Genomic DNA, 24481 nt, shown 5'->3' with positions numbered 1-24481 from the left:
CCCACCTTTTTGAAGTGACCCCTTAATGTATATAGTTTTATTTGGAAACGTAAAGTTTTTATATGCATTATTGGTTCATAGGAAAAAATGGTGCCATCTAATATTTACCGTTGCGTCAGTACATATTGGTTATTGTCCATGGAGTTAAGAAAACTACAGGAATTGCGTTTTAATTGCCATGGAAAATGGCCCAAAAATTAATCCATTGGAACAAACATATTTCGGAAAATTGCAAAAGTAAGTATTTCTTTAAATGTCGTAGCATATGCTTGTAGTATTTATTGTATTTCATTCTCTAAGAGTAACAGCATACATTTAATAGCATGTGTGGAACTGTTCATTAATCCCCAGTTTCAATATAACTTTTGCATAACAAGCCTCATTATTCATTGCTATGATTAATATTATCCTTTCTATTTATTTCTTTTGCAAATTTGTTATTAAATAATCTGATCATACAATTTTCCAGACAGAATTCTAAGATGTTCATGAGCAAGGAATCAAATCTCTTCTTGCACTTTCATTGTTTAAGAGTACAAAGAGAGTAGTACCTACTTGCGTTGCTCTTGTCAATTTACTTAATAAAATATGACATACGATATACAGTATTTTAGCTGAAAAAAATAGTATCCTATTAGTTATACAATCTTTCGTTAACGAAGTGTTAGAAACAACCAAGAAAACTAACATTAATATTCAAATATTCAGATCATGTCTTGTCCCCCCCTTCACCTTTAACGTCCAATCACCGGCGCTGATTATATTAACACGATTAAAAAAAAAAATATTACAGTAAACCGAGCAGTGAAGAATATTTAGCATTCTCGGTTTATAATTGGAAAGTCTGATTTTTGTCTCTTCCGATAATCATCTTTATTAATGTTTTTCCTAGATTTTCTCTGTATTCAATGAGACGAATTCTAGGCTTGTATATTTATATATATAGACTGACTAACTTGTTTTCCAAAATTCATCATTATCTTTCATTGCTAATACTTGTAGAATAATTTTATTTTCGTAATATATACTATTGGAATTTGGCTAATTTTCACTGAGTACCCGCTGCAATAAGTTGTGTGTATTACAATTTTTTTTATAGGGAGGCTGGAGGGTTTTTTTTTTTTTTTTTTTTACACCTGGTATTTGAAAGGGTGAAGTTTCTGTTGGATGATATATGAAGTTTGACCCTAGTTCACAACTTTCCATTCCTTTTTCTCCCTTCTGAAATCTTTCTCTGCGAAACACACCCTACGATGATTGTGGGGTAGGTTCGTTCAAGATTGTTATCTTACAGGTAGAAAAAAAAGTACATAATCAACCCTTTCTTTTGTATTGTTAATGCAGAGACCATTTAATGTCTTTCCTGATGAATAGGAAAGTGAGAAAGATAATGAAATAAGGGAAGATACAGAAAGAAAGAGAGACGTTTCTTATCCACCTATTTCAAATTAATTGAAAAGGAAAGAATTTGTTTTTTCACTCTCTTGTGCTTAGTTGGAGTAGCTGATGGTTGATGGTGCAGACATCACTGTAGCAGTTTCGAAAGGCTTGTCATTTTGAATCTTGTGAGCTAAAATTCGTTAATAATTTCTTAGGAACATTAAGGTGGATGTAGTGACAATCGACAGCAGATGGGAGCCTCATCTATCCAATGTGCTTTTTGGTAAAGAATTACAATATTCACAATAATTAAGATTAGGATTTTAGATTTCTGGGCTTTCGGCATCTAAGGCCATTTAGCCCTTCACGTTTTGAGGGATGACATCCCTCGGCGAGCACACTATCCGGGGAAAGGGAAGGAAGAAAGGATTGGGGAAGGAAGGAAGCGGCCTGGGACCTGTAAGTTAGATACCATCCGAGCATTTGCCTAGTGTGAATGAGGAAAACCCAGGAAAAAATCATCCAGCATGGCTGGCCTGGAAAAGCGTTTTTACACTTTTTCGACCGAGTGCCGCCACCGGGAATCGAATCCGGGACCGCTCGCACCGAATATTCACAATAATTGAATCAACTTCAAGAGCTTCAGTAATGTCAACCTGAAACATTATAAAATCCCATCTCGAGCGGCAAAAATCCAATTTTGCTCGTAAATTTCAAACGTTTTACTATTTACGAAGTTAAGAAATAATAATAATAATAATAATAATAATAATAATAATAATAATAATAATAATAATAATAATAATAATAATAAATAAAAAAAACATGAAAAATGAAACTATTGTATGTCACATGTCTTCTTCAATATAAAAGTAAATTACCCGTAAATTGTGATCTTCTACATTTATCAAATAGTTGATAAATAACTATTTTCCTTAATGGAAAGACAATTGAAAATGTTGGCGGAAACAAGTATATTTTATTGTCAGGATGTAATATTTACGTTATTCCTTTGTGTCATGATATTGTAATGAGTGTAAGCATACTACAACAACTTTATTCTCGAGTATAAAACGTTTTCGAAGTTTATTGTGTCTCATTTTGCATTTTACTTATTTTCGTTAGTTATATTCTTTGTATTAAAAAAAAAAATACCAGAACACAAAGTATATTTCTTGGAGCTGTTTTCTAGAGTATCACGAGTTACTTCTGCACTAGCGTGCAATTTCCGTTAAAAGAATTTAACAATTAACACAGAATTCGAGATTATTGAAGAGTCATTGGTCCGCTTTCCACCCATTGAGAATTTTCTTGCTGTCGATGAAAAATCTCATATTTACTACGAACTGTGACCGAAAATTTTCTTTATCCCTTTTCAGAGAAATTAATGGCAAAAATCTCACAAAATGGGATTTTCCCCACAAGTTGGCATCACTGGATGAGTATTTAAATTTTATTCAAAGGAATGTTGAAGCAAAAATTTGAGAGTGTATTTTTTTAAAAACATTGTTTTGTTTTATTCATTGTACAAAACACTTAACTGTACTCTTGAGAAACATGTTTCCAACAATGAAAGAAACAAACCGTATATCCTAAACATGCACGGATTATTTTCTAACAAATCGATTCAAATTATCTTTGAACAAAACTTGAATATTCGTTTCTTGAAGTTGGTTCGATTATTGTGTCATTTCGTACAAAAAAAAAGAAAAGAAAAGAAAAGAAAAGAAAAAGAAAAAGGAAAAAGAAAAGAAAGATAGGTCACATGTAATACCATCTGTTGGTTCTTATTGCCCCTTTAAACTAGGAGTAAGATGCTTGAGCGATCCAATCGCTGTGTGACTTGAGCTACAGCGCACTTGGTGTTCCTTTTATCGATAGTTGAGGCTCAGCTTTATTGTGACATGATGAGTTTGTCTTCAAGCAAGTGTTACATTTTGTGACGTATTGACAACTGCAATGACACACATAGTAAGTACACAACAGAACAGTGTGTACAAATACTTCACTGGTGGTTAAGGCTTCCAATAGCGTAGGCAAAGTTTATTAAAGGTGACAGGGGAGCTTCAATCTCCCAAGTTCATATTTTTTTCAAGTGTTTGTGTAATATCATAATATAGTAAATTTTTATTATCACACAATATCTTGTTCAAAGGGGAACTTAGATTCCGAAACCCCCCTTGCGTATGCCACTGAAGGCTACCATATTTTCAGACCGTGAATTCAGTCTTTTTTTTTTTTTTTTTTTTTTTTTTTTGAATGACGAGAAAATAAGAACGCACGTCAAATGTTAGCAATTTACTTCAGCGTAAAACTTCTGCTAGAAGAGGAAGGCTCTAAGTTTGCCAGAACGCGGCTTAACTTCGTTCCAACAAATCAGTTCCCTGAACGAACTCAATTCCTACGTGACAATTGTTTCTTACCACTATAGAGTGATTATGGTATTTCTGTTTATGCTTTTGGATATAATATGCATACACAATGATTTAAAGTATGCTTGTTAGTAATAAACTTTTGTAACAAAAACTAATGATTTATGTGCAAAATAAAATAACTGTGAGGTCCCACCACGGCGAAATTAAAATACAGCTAATTTTACAGTAATTATGTGATGTCTTCAAATAGATAAAATATAATCGAAAAGTAGAACAAGAGCTCGCTAGCCAATATTATTTTACATGAGATACTGTTATCACGACTCACTTATCTGCTTTCGATTTCCAGCCATGTAGAAAATCGACACTTATTTTCGCGTTTCTAAATGACTTCAAACGGAAAGCTAATAGGTGACTCGTGAGAACGGTACCTCATGCAAAACAATATTGTCTAGTGCGCTCTTGTTCCATATTTCGATTATCTTTTATCTATTTGAAGATATCACATAACTACTGTAAAATTAGCTGTATTTTAATTTTGCAGTGATTAGACCTCTTAAAAGAAAAGATATAGGACATTTCGCGTCCCGATTTCAGTTTTTTTTTTTTTTTTTTTTTTTTAAGTAGGGACTATGGTTAAAAGGTAAGGGCTGATCCGACTAAATCGGGACAACTGATAGCCTTGCTTGTTTTAGAAACATCATTAGAATACAACTAAATTGAAGAAAGATTTTTGTGCTAAATTTTCTGATGTGTTTTCACCAACACGACAAGATCTGTGAAAACTGAATAAAAGATTTGAAATATCGTGAAGTGTCTTCAAATGCATATAGGTCTCTTCGGCTAAGAAGTGTTTATATGGAAGAAAAAATTTAATCGTTGCACATAACGTCTTGCAATGAACGGAGGAGAATTTGAATAATAACCACTCAAGCTGATTTATTTGTGTATGAGCCCACAATGTAACTGACTTCCTGAAATTAAATTTGAATTTTGTGTATGGGTAAACTGACTTTTGCGTCAGCTTGTACTATTTTTTTTTTTTTAAAGAAAACTTCTTTTTTTACCCTGAATGTTTCATAGTTTTTGTAAGGTATTCGTAACATTTTCAGTGAGTGTGTGTCAACAATATTCTTGAAACCGCGTTATTTTAATGCCTATTAAAGCTTCTTTTCAACCGTGTATATGTGTACATATGTAATATGGCGTACTACGACCATAGACACACACATAAAAGGCAGGAAATGTTTTACCCTTAGACTTACGTTATAGAACCCGTATAGCCATGTTAGAAATATTCTTTTAGCAGCACATTTACAAGTACATTAACAGTATAAAAATAGATAAACTGTCCTTCAACCCTTACTTCGAGTGTCTCTCTTTTCTTCCCCTTGTTGGTTTTATGATTTTCTTTCTTTCTTTCTTTCGTGGAAGTGCTTTGTCATATATAAATTGAGGGTCGTCTTCAACTTCTTCTCTGTACATATTTTGTGTTATACGATTGTGGTAAGTTCCTGATATTTTCTTCACTACCCACTTCCATGGAAGGAAAAAAATAAAAGTTATATTGAAAGAAAATCGTGTGTTGATGAAATGAGAAAACATATTTCCTACTGGTTTTACTCTAAGAATTAAAAAAAAAAAAAAAATTAAAACAGAATTTTTGGAAAGGGTACCGGAGCTATCAGTATGCCGCATTCCTCTTGTCTGCATTAGGAGGATGTTATATCCTTAATCCAATGATTCTCTGCACACGGCAGTAGTCTAAGCTACAGAAACCAATAATAATAATAATAATAATAATAATAATAATAATAATAATAATAATAATAATAATAATAATAATAATAATAATAATAATAATAAATTTACGTGCACTATTTTCCATGAATGGATTTGGAACAGGACGAAAATTCTCTTTTTCTGATGACATATTTTCGATCGCACTGTCCACTGGCAAATTCTATATTATTCTACATGCATGGCTGCCCGGAATGGGGGACAAGGAATAGTTGTCCCTCTGGATTTTCGAAGGATGTTTAATTGTTGAAAATACATGTCAAAACATATTCACTTAATATACTGTATTTATACTAAATACTCTAGTACTCAGGGACGTATGTAGGGGGTGGCTCTTGGGGGTCCGAACTTACCCCAAAATCCTGACACTTATGTAAATTTAGTCTAATTGTGGGAGCAATTTACAAATTTTAATCTAATTGATCCTAAATTGAATTTGGAACCCCTTGATAAGCTTTGGACCACCTCGAAATAAATTCCTGTGTACTCTCTGATAGTCCTAAAAGTAAGGTTGCCATAATTTTTTGATCCAAAATACGGACAAGCCTTAAAATGACTCATCAAAGATACAGTAGCCAAACACAGAATAAATATTTTGAAATTTCTTACTTAAAAATCACCTTTTTTAGGCTATCACACAATTGTTAACTGTAATAGTTAAAACACTATTGGAAACTAACATTATTTTTTTCATTAACACACACATATATATATAATAAATCATTGCATTAGATTACGCATATTAAATCTAACCAAAATAAACCTGGAATGGAAAATGAGACATTTTTTTAAAAAAGACAACCTACTTTATTAATATAATAGTAACTAAAATATAAGTTCTATGATGAAAACACAATTCTTTTACATTAATTTAGTAACTTCGGTATTTGGCTTTATTACATCAGAGATACCAAAAATTAAAAACTAACAAACATTGCATCAAAAATGGAAAAAGAAAAACTATTAAATGATTATACTGTAGTATGGTTTGTCTAAATAACTTCTTATTATTGCATGTGTTAGTACTGTTTATGTGCTTGAAGAAGAACATTCACTATTTTTAGCGGTGATACGGCGCTATGACGGTTCTGATCTGTCACGGCAATAGCTTTGCCACCAACGTCAATAGTAAAAAAGTAAATTTCGCCCGAGATTTTAGCGATTCCCGACTCGAGAATTTTCGGGAAGCTCCAAAAACTCTCAAATATGGACATTTTGCTATTTCATGCTTTATACGATATGGACACGGACATGGATCCAAAAATACAAACAGTCCGTACAAAATACGGACATATGGCAACCCTACCTAAAAGTGTCTTGTGACGCTACCATCGCGACCATGCCAAGTATACTGTAGATTGCAGAGGCTTCGTAGGACTTATGCACTTTAGAATTTACTCTATTCAAAGCAGAATTGATCTAAGATTTTCGATCCTCATATTTTGTAAATTTAACGTAACTTCATAATATGAAACAAAATCAACTTATCAAAATTAACAACTTATTTCAAGTACGAACTACACACACGCTTAGTAAGCAATCATCTTCCACACGTGAGTGTGAAATGGAAAATTGTAATGCTCACAAATGGTAAAGATATTTCTAAGTAAAAAACTGCAGCATTACAAACGACAATACACTGTAAAAATTTCCATTCAAATCGCAAGGAAATATTGATAAACATGCTGTCAGTTCTTCATTGTTAAATTACAGTGATGTATTGTCAAGATATATGGTTGTTAATGTAATGATGTAATGTAATTATGTTAATGTAATGTATGATTGTTATCCAAATAACAGTCAATAATAATAAGAATCAATCAATATTTATCTCTTATATGCTGGTTAATTCAGATTTAATAACAAACTCATGCACCGAATTTGCCCAATAAATTATTGAAAATTTAGTTAAAATGTGTTTTATGGTTAATAAAATGGTTTCATAAGTTTGTATTAGTTACATTCTCTATTTTATCTCGTGAAAAATCTACTAATTGGTTTTCGTTATTCTTTGTGAATTCATAAGGAAAACAAATAAACGCGGGGAGTTTGTTCGAAGGTCGGTAAAAAAAAGTGCTTATTAGCACTTGTCTATTAAGATAAATTACAAGGATAAAGAAGTTTGAACGGTGTGAGAGTGGCTGCAACACAACGCCACTTTCACTTTGTATTTCTAGTGTATTATTGTGTGTGTGCGTCTGTGTGTTTGTATGTTTTTAAAAGATGATATTAACAACAATAGTTGCTAATGTGTGATAATTCTTCCATGTTTTAAGTGTTTGTTAACGTGATACAGGAGGGTCCAAAAGTGTAAATACATAAAATTGACACGGTATGGAATTGATTTAAGCTTTTATCCTTTGTGTTCTTATGTAATTCCGAGGTTATGAAGGTCAGGACATACTATTAACATAAGCTTCGAACCACGACCGGGACTTGAACCCAGAACAGTTCGTGGGTGTAAAAATTTTGTGCAAGATCAAATTTGACAACACAATTCATCCCCGACAACACAACTCATCTTAAATAAGGCTGGATTACAAAACTACGCCCACTGGTTTCGATTGAAATTGTAGAAAATACGAAATTCAAAGCCTGGGGGTGTAAAACATTACAGGACACAGGAGAAGTCTAGTCTTTCTTGAAAGTCTCCATCAAACTTTTAAAACTAGAACTACAGGGTGACAGATACCATTGTTTATGTCACACAAATTGTATGGTCACAAATGGCTATGGAAGCCGTTATGCGTTCTGCAATATTTTCCTCCTCTTCTATTAAACATTGATTTCATATTTTCTGCACCATTTAAATTTTATTTTAGGCATTTCCGCATTTTTGAACCACCCTGTATAAGAAAATATATATATCATCATTATAATTGACCTGGGAATTGCGAAGGAAGAAAGAAATGGGGAAGGAAGGAAGCGGTCTGGGAGCATTACTTTAGGCACTACCTCGGCATTTGAATGAGGAAAACTCTCGCTCAAAATGATTGGCTTGTAAAAGCTATTACATCTTTCCAACCGAGGATCCTTACCGGGAATCGAATCCCACATCGTTCACACTAAAGGTGAAAGCGTTAATGACTGCGCTACGCGGGGTCACGTCTTACAGATCAGTTTTAATTCACAAATTGTTGGCCTTGGGCATTAATGGTCTAACCAACAATAATTTTAAAATGAGAAGCACAGGTTTAAAGTTGCCCATTCTCTTCTGAAAATTACTTTACACAACTTATATTTAGTAGCTAGTACAACAAAACTCTCAAGTTGTATGTTGCACTGTAGGTTTGTACTAGAAGCTGAAATTTACTTTACAGTTTTTTTTTTTTTTTTTTTTTTTTTTAATTTGTATTGTGCACCTAGAAAGGTAGATGTTGGTTTGGCCACTGTTGCATGCAGGTCCACAATTCTCATTTTCACTGAAGTTTTGTAGCCTCTTGGCAGTGACGAGTCCATATGAGTCTATATGGAATTCGCACGTGACGCGAGGTTTCACACGTGACGAGACGAGACGAGATACAGAACTCCAATAGGAATAGCTACACTTTCTGAGACGAGATATCACTTTTTACGACAACTTTTCGAGACGAGACAGCCTCATCTCTTGGCTCGTATGCAATCTTCATCCGAACTCATGAACTCCTACATTAAATCGAACCTGCATCTCTCGCGCCCAAGGAACAAACTCTTAAATTTAACGACTGAGCTCGCGTTACTGGAATGTTTCTTGATTACGATCTCTAATATTAAATGCTTGCATCAACCGTTAGTATGTTGTTCCACAAAAGCATGAATAACCGCTTGGGAGTAGTTTCGACCCAAGTACCTAATTTGGTTGTAGTTGCACTGTGTTTATAAGTCTGAAATTACACATGTGCAGTTGCACTTGATGATAACAGAGATTTCTGTTTTGGACTTTGCTTTTTTAAACGTGCTTTAGTATTAGTTGAAATATCTACCACATAAGAATGACTCAACAAGAAAAAGATGACAGACATTTTCTACTTCTGATAAGGTGAATAGTTACCACGTGTTCCTGGTTCCGCCGTCGATTCTCATAAAGCATTCAACTGTTGATTTGATTAGCACTGGGCTTTCAGCATCTATGGCCATGTCAGGCCGTTACACACATAGGAGCGATGACGTCCCTTGGCGATCACATTGCCCGGGAAATTGGAGAGGAAGAAAGAAATGGGGAAGGAAAAAATGAAATGAAATCTTGAAGTTTTACGTCCCATGGTTATGCCGGTTAGGCTAAAGGAGACGGTGATGATGAGAGATTAGTGAAATGGTGCAATGAAGAAAGTGGGAGGAAACGGGAGAACCCCGATAAAACCCACGAGCACGGTGTTTGTCCACCACAAAGTTCACACGGCGCGAGCTGGGATCGAACCAGGGACCCCAAGCACCGGAGGTGAACGCTCTACCACAGAGCCACCGCGTCCCCTAGAAATGGGGAAGGAAAGAAGCAGTCTGGGACTATTTTGTTAGGTATCATCCCGACATTTCCCTGGTAGAATGGGGAAAGCCCAGGAGAAACCTCATTCAGGATGGCTAGCCTGAAAAAGTTGTTAATCTTTGCTACCAAATGTTCCCTCCGGGAATCGAACACGGGACCACTCACACCAAAGGCGTTAGCGTTAGCGACTATGCCACGCGGGGCCACATTATGTCATATTGTAGATTTTTACAGAAATATTTCTTTATGAAGTATTACCAAAATCACTTTAACTTCACGAGAAAAATGTTTGAAGAGACTCACCTCAAAGTGTAAACTACCCCTTGTGGATTTTTTTCATGGGAAATTACTTGTTGTTAATGAGATACTATATTGATTTATAAAATGTGAACAAAAATTTACTTGAGCTATATTGAGAAAATTGTATGAAATTTGCACCTTAAAACGTAAACCATTCCTTTTAGGTTTTAAAATAAGAAATTACTTACGCCGCATTATAAACGTGTTTAAAAGAAGCAAATATATAAGTTTATGTATGAAGTAATAAACTTAATTGAATGAGTTGTTTTCAAGAAACTTCTCTAAAAAAGAATTTCCCTCCATAGACTACACCTTTTAGATTTTTCCTATAAAAATTACCTGTACCAGATTATAGGGATGTTAACGAAATATTGATTTATTCAAAAAATAAACAAAATTGTGAAAGCCATTTTTGAGAAAATTGAGTTCTTTTCTTTAACTTTCATCCTTCATTGAAATACTCTTATATTGGGGGATAGGTGAAAGGATTTTTTTTTAATCTCTGGAAAATGTTATATAAAACCTTAACTTATTCGCTTCCACTTGACGCTATATAGCGTCATTCATGCCTATTGCTGTGTGCCATTAACACCATTCGCCGTCAAGAGGTAGTTCTTATTGTAGACATTCTATGTAAAATGGCATGCAGGTATTAGAGGTCTGCACGGGCTCGGTCTGAGCCCTCGGGCCTACAAAGCATATATCACTTCGGGCCTGGGCTGGGCTCGGGCAGTGAATTTCTAAATATGCAACCATATTTCTCGGGCCTAACTTTGTAAATATACCGTACAATGATATTTATTGGACCGTTCTTTCTGGAGAACTTTTAAAGAACAACTGCAAAAACTAAACTTGTAATTGCTGTAAATAAAAATACAATTTTGCATTAATTATTGTTTTCTGTAATTCGGGCTTATTTCAGACTCATTTATCTATTACACGAGCTCAGACCGGGCTCGGGCCTAAATGCTAAAACATATTTCGGACTCGGGTCGGGAATCACATTATAAATTCACGTGCCAGTCAGGGTTCGGGATAAAAATTCCGGCTCGTGCAGATCTCGAGCAGGTATAGAGCTTTTATACTCTGGTGGCATACAATGTTGGCTTGGTCATTTTCTGTAGTATGCTTGGTTTCCGCTAGATGTAGCTAGTTTGTAGCAAAAGTGTAGGTGGCAACATTGGGTTGTCCGTTTTTTGTAAGTGAAAAGAGATAATGAAATATACCTTACCATAATAATAGATAATGTTATTCAATACCAGAAAATACGAATCAAAAGAATTTTCAGTGTTGCCAGAATAACATTTCCCCCAAAATTTAGGTTAAGGCAGCGACTAAAAAAATGAACTCAACGGTAAATGATGACTTATCATGTTGTCTTGATTCCTTGTTAGCTACTTTTTAAATAATATTTGTATTTATTTTGTACTAAACAGTACAAAACAAATAATTTTGTAATAAACACAACAAAATAAATACAAGTATTATTTAAAAAGTTGTTAACAAGGAACCAAGACAACATGATAAGTCATCAATCACCGTTGAGTTCATTTTTCTAGTCGCTGCCTTAACTTAAATTTTGAGGGAAATGTTATTTTGGCAACACTGAAAATTCTTTTGATTCGTATTTTCTGGTATTGAATAACATTATCTATTATTCATTTCATTATCTCTTTTCACTTACGAAAAAGGGGCTAAAGATAAAAGGTTAGCTTTTGTATCATTTTTAGTAGTCTGTCCCCTTAAAAAAATAATTATGCTACAGTAATATTATAGAGTTGTTAACTAAATACTGATTTTTTAAAAAGAAATAAACAAAATTGTTAAAGCCATTTTTCAGAAAATTGGAGTATTTTCCTTTATTTTCATCCTTCATTGAACTACTCTTATTTTGGGGTGGATATGTTAAAAGATTAAAAAAAAACTGAAGAATGTTATATAAACCTTCAACAGCATGGTCTCTAGATGAGTGTACCTATATTTAAATCGGGAGAAAACGGGCAAACATCTAAAAATAATTTTTTCGATATGTAGGAACCATGATACAACATGAAAATCTGTTGAAATCTCGAATCCTTTTTTTTTCTTTAAAGATCACCATACTTTTTTTTTTTTACTACAACTATCGCTCGGAAGTAAAAAGCTGATCAATTTAAATAAGGCACGGAATCAACTTTTAACAAGCAACAGCAGTGCTTTCACATACAGCTCAGGCTCACACCCGCGAAACTGTCTCTTTCCAATGCCCAGTAAGTATTAAAAAAAAAAAAAAAAAAAAACGAGAGTTGCTGTAGTTACATACACAAGGTAAGGATCCAGAGGGCAAATTTCGAGGGGGCAGCTTACCAAAAACCAAAATTCAGGTATAATACGTGGAAAAAAAAGAAACAATCTGTCTTGAAGAGGAAATTTAAAGGAGACATATTTTGGAAGCTTTACCGAATTTTCTCGTTTTGTTGTCACATAACTGAGTGCAAATAAAGAAAAGGATGGTAGCAAATTTTTCTTGGACACAGTGGCACAAAATACCTAAATACAGGCCTCGCTATAGCAGTCGGCTATAATGAAGAGGTTAAGTATCTATGATTCACCCTTCGTTTTATTTTTCATTTCAAAGTTAATGTTTGTTGTGTATATATATATATATATATATATATATATATATATATATATATATATATATATATATATATATTTTAAACTAACCTTTTGTTTTCTTTCTCCCCACAGGAATATAGGAATGCAAGGATCTAGTGTGTTTATGACGCCTCAACTGTATTTAATCGGATCGTCGCCGTTGTGCAGTCAAATCACTGGTTTGTCACCGGGACAGACAAAATTGTGCCAACTGTATCAGGACCACATGGGCACGGTTGGCAAAGGTGCCAGAACAGGGATTGCTGAGTGCCAGTGGCAGTTCAGGCACCGACGATGGAACTGTTCAACTGTGGATGATTCAACAGTGTTTGGGCCTGTATTACAAATAGGTAAGTACCGATTAAAGTTTCGGCATATTCTAATTTAGGTATTACAGTAGTTAGAATTATGAGAAATATAATATTCATATTAATTTAATTGATAATAGCTTACGTTTGAACAAGGCTGATACACGTAATAAAATGTAGTATGCATTGTCACATTTCCTTAATATAGTATTATCTTCATCGAACAGAAAAACACCTTTAAAAACAAGCTTAATAAAAAGTGAATACACAACAATATTTTGATTTATAGCAGTAATTTCATCGGACACAAAAATGGCTCTAGAAACAGGCTTAACGAAAAAGATTGTACAGCTTCGATACTATAGCAGTATCTTAATCGGACAGGAACAAGGGTGCCCATGTTGTGGTTTCCAAGGGGGGGGGACAAGTATAAGCGACGTTTCAAATATACTTTCAAATTATGCTGTAACTAATGTAAAAGTTCTATTGGGTTTTCGATATTCCCAAGTACAATTTCCTCTAGGGGGGACGAGCGCCCCACCTTGTCCCCCTGATGGTCGCCCTTGGACACGAATACTTCTAAAACAGGCTTAAACAACAACAACAACAAAAAAGTATACAGTGTAACGTTTCGATGCTATAGTAGTATCTTTATCGGACACAAGAATGCCTCAAAAAATAAGCTTATCAGAAAAGTGCATTCAGTGTAACGTTTCGATGCTATACCAGTATCTTCAACGGATACAAGAATGCCTCTAAAAAAGAGGCTTAACAAAGAAACAGTGTAATGTTTCGATAATATGCAATATATTCATTATACACAAGAATACCTATAGAAATAGGGCTAATAAATAAAAAAAAAAGTATATAGTGTAACGTTTCACTGCTCTACCAGTATCTTTTAGCCGGTAAAACATACCCATAAGGTCAAATATTTTACGCAGTATTGATCTAAAACAAGTGTTTCAGGCACAAACCATGAGCAGAGACGAAGCTGAAAGTTTATCATCTTTGAAATTTTATCAAATAACGAAAAAAAAAAAAACCTCTTTTAACACTACAATTTTGATATTATAAGGCAATTAGCCAAATTTCGGAAGGAAAAAAAGTTTGTGTGTGTTTTTTAAAATAAAGAGTTAAGGAAAAGATTTCTAAAATGTTTCGTATGGACTATTGTATGTTTTGTATTGTATTCTATGAAATGAAAATTAAATGTTTCATTTTAACATATACCAAGTTTATGTCATTTAGCCTAAAGGAAACGGAGGATTAATACAAGTAAATGATTGTGAAATTATAATTAATGTGCTCTGCCACCTGGATTTGAACCCGGGACCACGTGCACCAAAGGCATACACTTTATCCACTAGACCATCTAGGAGGGTTTTTGTATACTATATGGTAGAAATATGAACACTGCCCGAAAGCGACGAAATAAGACTAGAGGCTTTCGGAATGAGGGCGTGGAGAAGAAATGAGAAAATTGGCTAGGTCGAACGAAAACCGAATGAAGATGTGCTAGAAATAGTAAGATATGAAAGAACAATTTTAGATGTAATTAAAAAAAGAAATTGATTCGAAAGGTTACTGTATGGTGAGGAACGTGATAAAATGTACGTTGGAAGGAAAAAACGGAGGAGCTACAGTTCATGGACAGTATTAAAACAGAAAATCCCTATGTGAAGACGAAGAGGCTAGCTGAAGACCTCCGTGTATGGAAACTTTTCAGTTGCAGCAAGTCATCTCCCAGCGACGGTGGAAGTGATGTATTAATCCTGTTGTATTATATTACGGTACTTTGTGGACGTAATATCTTCTAAAAACAATGAAATCTGGAAATAGGAAAAGAAAATCAAGTATTTCATTCTGTATCTTCTGTTTTCCACAAAATTCAAACGAACAGAAAGCACGTGTGTTAAATACTCAGTCGCGGAGGGTTAGATTCTCGGTGAACTATAGAACTTTCGATCTTCGACTAAATGATGATTTCAGGGAGGTGGCCTTTAGTAAGGAAATTCTGCAGCAGATCTTTGAAATTCTTCTCTCCGGAGCTAGTAATGATCTTAAATTTTCCTCGGAGGGAACTTTTGTCACACGGGGAGTTGATTTTTGTTAGGGGAAACCGGTGCCACTTCCTCGCTTATTCATTCAGCTTTGTCAGATATCCTCTAACAAAGACATCAACGAGGATTTTAATACGAATACATAGCCCCAAGCAAATTTCAGGGGGGGGGGGCACCCCCTGAACCTCGCAGGACCGGCATCTGTAGTAGTTACCCACATTGAGCATTATCGGATACATTCTCCGAGGGGAATTCCATAGCTCCGGGGGAGGAAATTCTCTCCGGGCTATCCCTTCCGGGGAGATTCTCCCCGGAAATCATCAGTGCTCCACAATATTTCTCCAGTTGTTTTCCACGGGAATTTACCAATATTTATGTAGTATTATTTTCATTCGCCGTTTGTTCAAACTTCTCCTAGGGGGAAATCTTCTGAAATCATCACTGCTTAGGCTGGCATCACATGAAGTTGAGGAGCTGTTCAAATTCAACGTTAACAAAGAAAGTTTAGAGCAGAACATATATCTCTCAATGAAGAAGTTTGGGCGGTTGAACGCTTTGCTTGAAGCTATTGAGGATTTTTGTGCAATCGAATTATAACACTTCAATCCTGGTCTTATGTACGAGGGAGGATCAGAAACTAAAGTTACAAGGACGATATTTCTGTAGTTTCGTCTGTTATAGAGAAATGAGGAGGGTGCGGTAATTTTAATGCATGGAGTTGGCAACTGTGCAGAGTTTCAGCCACCCCCCCACCTATGGCGCTAGTTCTAGGTAAACACAAATGGCGACTCGTTTGGAAAACTGATCTCTCGAAGTCCGCTTAGTTATTAGATTTCTGAGGGCGAAATACGTAACCACAATTGAATTTCACCGGCAGTTGGTTATTTTTCGATATGGAGGCTATGTTGAAAAAAAAAAAAAAAAACTAGGCTAATGTATGTTCTATCAAAACACATTCCCAAAAAAAAATCTATTTATTAATGTTTTGTAATAAAACTTTATCAATCATTTCAACCCACTTTAACAAGCGATTAAAAAAAAAACTTTCTGGTTAAATCAAATTTCTGATTTATTGCTTTTACATTTTGCTACTCATTTTTCAGTCCAAAACTAAAAATATAAGTAAAACAATGATCAAATATCTGTTACTAGCAGCGTTCACCCCGCTTCGCTGCGGTCACCCCGGAACGCAATAAACTTTGTTACTTAGATAATTTTTACTTTTTCGCTTTCAAGTGATATGATAAAAACCATAGAAGATTGCAGTAAATCTTAACATTATATCGCCTGTCATTTATGTTAACCCGCCCCGCTTCGCTGCGGTCATCCCGGTGCTGGCATATTGTAAAAGTGTCTGTAAAAATAAGCAAATCAATTAAAAAATTTTAAACAGAAGATTCAAGCTATTTTCCGCTGTATATCGCCTGTCATTTATGTTAACCCGCCGTATATCGCCTGTCATTTATGTTAACCCGCCCCGCTTCGCTGCGGTCATCCCGGTGCTGGCATATTGTAAAAGTGTCTGTAAAAATAAGCAAATCAATTAAAAAATTTTAAACAGAAGATTCAAGCTATTTTCCGCTGTATATCGCCTGTCATTTATGTTAACCCGCCGAGTGACACGGTCATGCGGGTTGCATATAAATACGTTTATTTTTACCTATGATGAACTAATAACAAAGGATTTGTACGTTATGGACACTTGAATGGTCAATTATCTCAAGACACTGGTAATTAAAAATTAAAGTGATATGATAAAAACCATCTAGGGTCCAAATCCTAATAACCCCCCAAAAATGAAAGAAATTGGTTCAGCCGTATTAGCGTGATGAGCGGACAAAGGATTTTGTACGTTCTCTTTTATATATATAGATTATACTACGCGTATTACGAGGTAGGTGAAAAAATTAATTTTATATTCCATTTTATTTATTTATTTATCTATTTATTTTTAAAATTAGCGGTGGGTATTACATAGCTGGGGGAAATTCTAGAAAGGAAAACCTAAAAAGCGGAATTTGACGAGATAGAGAGTCACCTAGCATAAACATGTCTAAAAAGGATTTGTGCAGGATATCCATTGTATATTTCTAGTATACGAGGAGTGATCAGAAAGTAAGGTTACAAAGCCTGCAGTGAAACGTGTATATTATTTCATACAACCAATACAGCTAACAGATAGTACATACATTAGATTATTTTTTTGACATAGCGGTTGTGACACTTGTCGCATCGTGGGATGAGTTTGAAGGTTCCCTTCTGGTAAAAGTGCTGTCGTTCCGGGTTCAGTCACGTTGTCATGAAATGTTTCATCTTCTCATCTGGAGGTTAGTGACGGCCACCTAGGTGCTCCTTCAAGTGTAGGAACAGGTGAACGTCGCTTGGAGCGAGGTCCGGGCTGTAGGAAGAGTGGTTGATGATGTTCCAGCGAAACTGCTTCAACAGAGTTTTTAGTCGGCTACTGAGCTTCTCGTCGGTGACGTCATCTCTACCAGCCACAAACTTTCGACACCATTCTCCGACATGGTGACGAGACATTACAGTCTCTTCGTAAACCTCTACCAGCTGCCGCTGCTACATGTTTCCTCCACAGAAATCGAGTAACTAAGCGGATTTCTTCGCAAGACAATTTTTCGAAATGAGTCGCCATTTGTGTTTACCTACAACTAGCGCCGTATGTGGTGGACGGATGAAACTTTGAACAATTGCCAACTCCATGAATTACCCCACACTCCTCATTCCTCTGTAACAGACGAAACTCAAGAAATGTCGACCTTGTAACCTTAGTTTCTGATCCTCCCTCGTATTTCTTTAAAGAAACAGAAAAGTTGAAAATAAATGAAGAAAGCCACACAACAATGATACTGACAACATGAAACTTTATTTAGAAAGTGAAATGAAATGGAATTTCTAGGTCTATGTCCCACGATTCTGTCTTTTAGGCTAAGGGATGTGAATAATTAATAAAAATGAATGATTACGAAATAATTAGTGAAATGAGCATGTAGAAGGAAACGGATAGACACCCTAGAATACCCCAGACACAACGTAGTCCACCATGAACAGAACACAACCCAGGGATCGAAGCAGAAATACCTTGAAACCAGAGAGGAGTGATCTACGACTTTTTTGTTTTTTAAAAAAATGCTTTCTGACTCTTTCTTTTCTCTTTTTCTCTACTATTCAGGACTACTGTGGCACCGCGTAGTTGCTAACGCTCTCGTCTTTGGTGCGAGCGGGCCCGGGTTCGATTCCCGGTGGAAATACTCGGTCGAAAAAGGGTAAAAAGCTTTTTCAGGCCAGCCATCCTGAGTGAGCGTTCCCTGGGCATTGCTCATTCACACCAGGCAAATGCCTGGATGGCCTGGCACATATAGATCCCAGCCCGCTTTCTTCCTTCCCTTTCCACGGATAGTATGATCGCAGAGGGGTGTCATCCCTCATACATTACGGGCTAGCATAGGTGCCGAAAGCCCAGAAATCTAATTCCTAATCCTGTTCAGGACTACTGAAGTAGACAGAGACACGAAAGCATCGACAGAGACAGTTGAAAATCAATTATCCATGCTACTGTAGGGGAACTCCAACCTTCAATGAGTTTCACCTTACTATCATCACCTTAGGATTTCATTTAGAATTTTAAAGTTGGAAATGTAAATGTAATTAAGCACTTAAGCTTCGTAGGTATTGATGTATATTTACATCGATAGGAGCCAGTATTAATAAACTACTTTTCTTGATAATTATAACTAAAATACGATAATTATAATTAAAATACGATAGATCTGTTGGAAACGGGTTTCAGGACTTGAGTTTTTGAATTCAAAATTGATGCTATTCGATTCTACATTTCTTATTTAGTCTATACACCAAATTTCAACTTCCCCAAACGAAGGGATCCAAAGTTATGAAGATTCAAAAATTTGCCAAAAATATAGAGGGATTTAGGACTTCTGATTTTTTTTTTTTTTTTTTACTTCAAAATTAGTGTTATTCGATTCTACACGTCTTACTTACGTTAGTCTACACAACAAATTTCAACGTAAGCAAAGGAACTCAAAGTTATGGGGGATCAAAATTTTGCCAAAAATATATAGGATTTTAAAATGTAAATTTATTTTTTCTTTTTCTGTTTTTTTTAAAGGTGTTTAAAGTTAGAGTTGTCTCTTAGTAACTTTTTATTAACTTTTGTAATCATTCGGAAGAAAAAATGAAAATAAAACAAAATAGAAAGTTTTATTTCTACATTCATTAATTAAAAATAATGAGTTTTCTAGAACTCTAAACGGTAATTTGAGAAGTTACGGCAATAGCATTCTAAAAAGAACATTTAAAATATCAACACCTTGTTACGGAAGTTAAATATTACCTTAAAAGTGCAGTGATAACTTTCTTTATTACTCCCTGAAAACCGTGCACGTTATTCAATTCAATGCCTGCCAGCTAAATTCAATGCATCATCTTTCATTTTAATGAAGTACTATCGCCCATTTATTGGGAATACATGCGTGCGTGTTTTTACTAAAAACAATTGAATATTCAACAGCGTTGTTCCTTTTCCAGCTATTCCATATGTGGAAAAGAAAATGGTTCCAATTCAGTGACAATTTATTTAAGTTTATGATAATCATATATTATGTTAGACTGTCAGCACGAGTGAGCATTTTACTATTTAAATTTGGTTAATACGTTAACAAAGGTGTTTCAAATAGATATGTTTACTTGTTTTCAAATTAAGAGAAATTGTAATTTTAAATCTTTTCTTCTTCGTTTCTAGTAAATCTTTAACATACCAAATGTTGATCCTGAAATCGGGTGTCTTTAATGCATTTAGGACGATTTTCCTTTTGAATTGAGGTTACCTTATGGATATTAGTCATTTTTCTTAGTAAAAAAAAATCTCCCCCCAAAAAGTTTTAATTCAGGTTTTATTTCCATGAAACATTAACGACTCTATAATTATGTAATATTTCTTGATTGTTTATGTAGATTTGGGGGGAAATAGTATATATTAAGGGGAAAAACGTGTTCATACAATTAAAAAAAAAAAAAAGGTGAACCATTATTTGTCATCTGTCAAGAACTATGGTTTAAATGTTGGACCAGTTCTCTTTATTCTTACCGAGATTCGTGTTTTACACAAATTAATTTTTCTCGGTTATTTTAGACACTTTTCTTCCCGTTCTTTTTCATCATTTCAATTTTAGCTCGTATATTATTTTTTGGTCCTTAGGATTTAGAATATATTTTCAGTTTCCTTATCATTAATCATTTTACGTAAATATTAATTAACTATATACTGTATATTAATTTGCCTTCCTTTGAATTGAATTTAACGTCGAGAATGGTCTGAAACAAGGAGATGCGTTGTCGCCATTACGATTTAACTTTGTCCTGGAATACGCTATAAGGAAAATCAAATATAGCAACCAGGGCCTAAAGTTGAATGGCATTCACCAGGTTATAACGTATGCTGATCATGTAAATTTAATATGGGATAACAGTAGAACAATAGAAAGAAATGTAGAGGTCTTATTAAACGCTTGCAGAGACATGTGTTTAGAAGTAAATGCAGAGAAAACTAAATACATGGAAGTTCACCGGGATCGTAATACAGTAAATTATGGATGCGTTAAAATTCCAAATGATACTTTTGATAAAGTGGATACTTTCATATATATCTAGGATAAATATTAACAGACGAAAACCATATTCGCGAAGAAATTAAATATCGACTAAAATCAGGGAATTAGTGTTATTATTCAGTTCAAAATCTCTTGTCGCCGCGAATTTTGACGAGGAATTTGAAGCTTAAAATATATAAAAAGTTAATCATGTCTGTTGTTCCGTATGATTGCAAAACATGGTCACTTACTCTGAGGGAAGAACATAGACTTAAGTATTTGAGAACAAAAGCCTGAGACGAATATTTGGACCCAAGAGGAACGGGAATGGGGAATGGCGGAAACGTCATAACGAGGAACTATATAATTTATATCGTTAACCAAACATTATTAGGGTCATCAAATGTAGGAGGCTCAGGTGGGCAGAATGGAAGAAAGTAGGAACGCTTTCAAAGTGTTAGCGGTAAGACCAATCGAAAAAATACCATTAGGAAGACCTAGGTGCAGATGGAGGACAATATTAAGATGGATCTCGCATAGATAGCAATACAAAGTAGAAACTGGATCCAATTGGCTAAGGATAGTCAGTGGAGAACTTTTCTGAGCTCGGTATTGAACCTCTGAGTTCCATAGGCCTTATAGTTAGTTAGTTAGTTCTATCTTTGAATTGAATACTGTAGTTTAGATCCAAATATTTAAAAAATGCTCTGATTCGGTTTTCTTGTGAATGGGTTAAGTAGTACTTCCTGGACATTTTACTATTGAATTTTAAAATGTATTAAATAGCTTTTACTATGATTAAATACAAATAATGGTTTCTGAATAGTTCTATGATTGAATTTCAATAGATCTTTATGGATTTTACTATGATTGAATGTAAACAATAGCTTCTAGATTACTCTACAATTGAGTTTCAATATATCTTTTTTGTTATTATTGGAAAAAAATGAAATCTTTAAGTTTTGCGTCCCACGCTTATGCCGGTTAGGCTAAAGGAGACGGTGATGATGAGAGATGAGTGAAATGGTGGAATGAAGAAAGTGGGAGGGAACGGGAGAACCCCGAGAAAACCAACGAGCACGGTGTTTGTCCACCACAAAGTCCACACGGCGTGAGCTGGGATCGAACCAGGGACCCCAAGCACCGGAGGTGAACGCTCTACCACTGAGCCACCGCGCCCCTTGTTAATATTGGATATTGGTCTTTTAGCAAATACGATGATTAAATGTAAGAATGATTTCATAATTGAAATTTACTGGAACGTAAAAAAGATCACTATTATTGAATGTAAACAGTACTTTCTGGTTAATACTGTCGTTGAATTTCACTTGTACTTAATGAATATTTCAATTCCTTTCAACTTTAAGCGGGGTTGTATTTTTAGAGTCTTAAAATGAAACTATTTCATTTTTCGTGACATTTATCAAACATATGTCTGTGTATCACTAATCTAATCCTTAACATGGAGCCCTAGATCGGTTTGAACACACCGCCATCGATTTGAAATACGGGTATGTATGTCGTTCATACCGGTTTCCTAGGTCGGAGTTCAGTATATTATTATTTTTTGAGTGTCTATACCTAACTGCTCTCACGACGCTGGATGGAATGCCATAATTTTAATTAGCCGCCTGAATGAATTCGTCATCATCATCATTTCGTTTCTATTTATTTAACTTTTCAAATGTTCGATCGCAATTTCATTATTCGATTTTACTTTGATTGAATGAATTTGAATATAATTGGACAACTTCCTGGATTGTTATACATTTTGGTACTCCGTCAGTCTATATGTCTGTTACTCCGTACAATAACTCTTGAACCAAAGCGAATTTTTGAATTTATTTAGTTTTTCAATAGATAAATAGATAGAACGATTTATGTGTCGAATTCATGAATGAAGTCAATCCGTTTAACATCTTCAGCCAACGATGACTTCAATGGTGGTTATCTACAGGGTGCGGCACGTAAAACCGGCCCGTAAAGTGAACACATAAAATGAAATGTAATGTATTGAATATGATTAACTACAACACATAAATGAAATGTAATGTATTGAATATGTATTGAATATGTATTGTCATTATCTCCTCCACCTGCATCTTTAATTCAGGTGTGCAGACAGATGGTCGTCTATTCCTGGGAGCATTTTGAACCGATCCTGTACGCCGCCAGTTTTCAATCAATTCCTGAATGGTGCTTTTTGCTGGCACAGAACGTCCTGGAAATTTCTCCCGAAACAAATTCTTTGTTTTCACAAAAGATCCAGTGAGAATGAACCCTTCAACAATGGCAACACGCTCGGGTATCGAATACGGCATTATCACACACTGACACTCACCCGGCTTAACACAACGAGGCCTTTTTCTCAACTGGTTTCGACAAGTGTAACTGGCTGCGGCTGCACGTGACTGCTGCAGGTTACGTAAGTCGACCCGACCTCGACACGCCATCTCTTGGTAGGAAGGTAGATTATTTAAGTGTTTCCAAAAACACAATATACCAGAATATTACGACGGGCCGGTTTTACGTGCCGCACCCTCTATATCCCTTTTAGTTTATAATATTCCCTAGCTGCTATGCAACCTGTACAGTAGCAAAGACGTGTTGGTTGCCTATAATAAAAGGATACATAGATTTCCGTACTGATATTAGGCCCCTATCTCGCCCGAGTTCGTTAATGGAGTTAATCCGTTAGCATCTTCACGGGTAACGATGGCTTTAACGGTGGGAATTTATATACCATTTACTATTGAAACAAAGTAGAAGTTACATAAATCGCCGTTAGATGCAGGAATCTTTCTTCAGCGGTTGACATCTACCGGACGAAATTGAAACTTTTTAGTTGTAATCCTTTCTACTATTTTTAACAGTTTATTAAAATTTAAGGGATTTGACTAGGATAGATCGCAAATATATTTTCTGGATTATGCTACTATGATTACATTTCAATAGGATTCAAAGGATTTGAGTATGATCGAATACAAATAATTGCTGTTTCAACAATTTAGCTTCAATTTTAATATTTTATTCTCAGAAAACAAAAATCAGTTGTCTTAAAAGTTTAAAATAATATCATCCTCCTCATAGTCTAGTACAATGGTTCCCAACCGTTGTGTCGCGACACAATGATGTGTCACGCAGTCTCATAAAGTTTGTCGTGAAATTTGAAAATTTAATGAAGCAATTAGGATCAATCTAGAGACAAATTGTAAGTCAGCGCCTCCAACGGCAGTAACAATGCTCAGTACTATAAAGAGTCACTACTTTTTAAAGAAACTTATAGCTTTACACTATTATCAGTAGCATACACCACAAGGAGGGTGTCGAGATTTTAATCTCCTTGAGCAAGATATTACGGGAAAAGAAACATTTACTATAGTAAGATATACATAAACCATGCATGTGTTGAAAGGAAATCTGATTGAATGCTTGACACGCGCTTGATGAAGCTCTGCATACTCCACTGACGTGAAATTTAGGCTATATAATTTTAATATATCAAACAAATATGTCGCGATGTTGTTGGTGT

General features: G+C 35.0%; 1 protein-coding gene across 2 annotated transcripts in view; it reads left to right on the top strand.

Annotated features, from left to right (window-relative positions):
* Positions 1-24481, top strand: part of LOC145673067 (protein Wnt-5b-like) — a 756220-nt gene that overhangs the window by 477314 nt on the left and 254425 nt on the right. For both annotated transcript variants that reach the window (XM_081742415.1, XM_081742414.1), the window contains one exon: positions 13048-13304. In XM_081742415.1, coding sequence (XP_081598541.1) covers positions 13048-13304 — 257 coding nt within the window. The remainder of the gene's footprint in view (positions 1-13047; positions 13305-24481) is intronic.

Source organism: Thermobia domestica, chromosome 16 (genome assembly GCF_964235325.1).
Source record: "Thermobia domestica chromosome 16, izTheDome1.hap1.1, whole genome shotgun sequence".
NCBI lineage: Eukaryota > Metazoa > Arthropoda > Insecta > Zygentoma > Lepismatidae > Thermobia > Thermobia domestica.
This window is presented reverse-complemented; position numbering and strand designations above follow the sequence as displayed.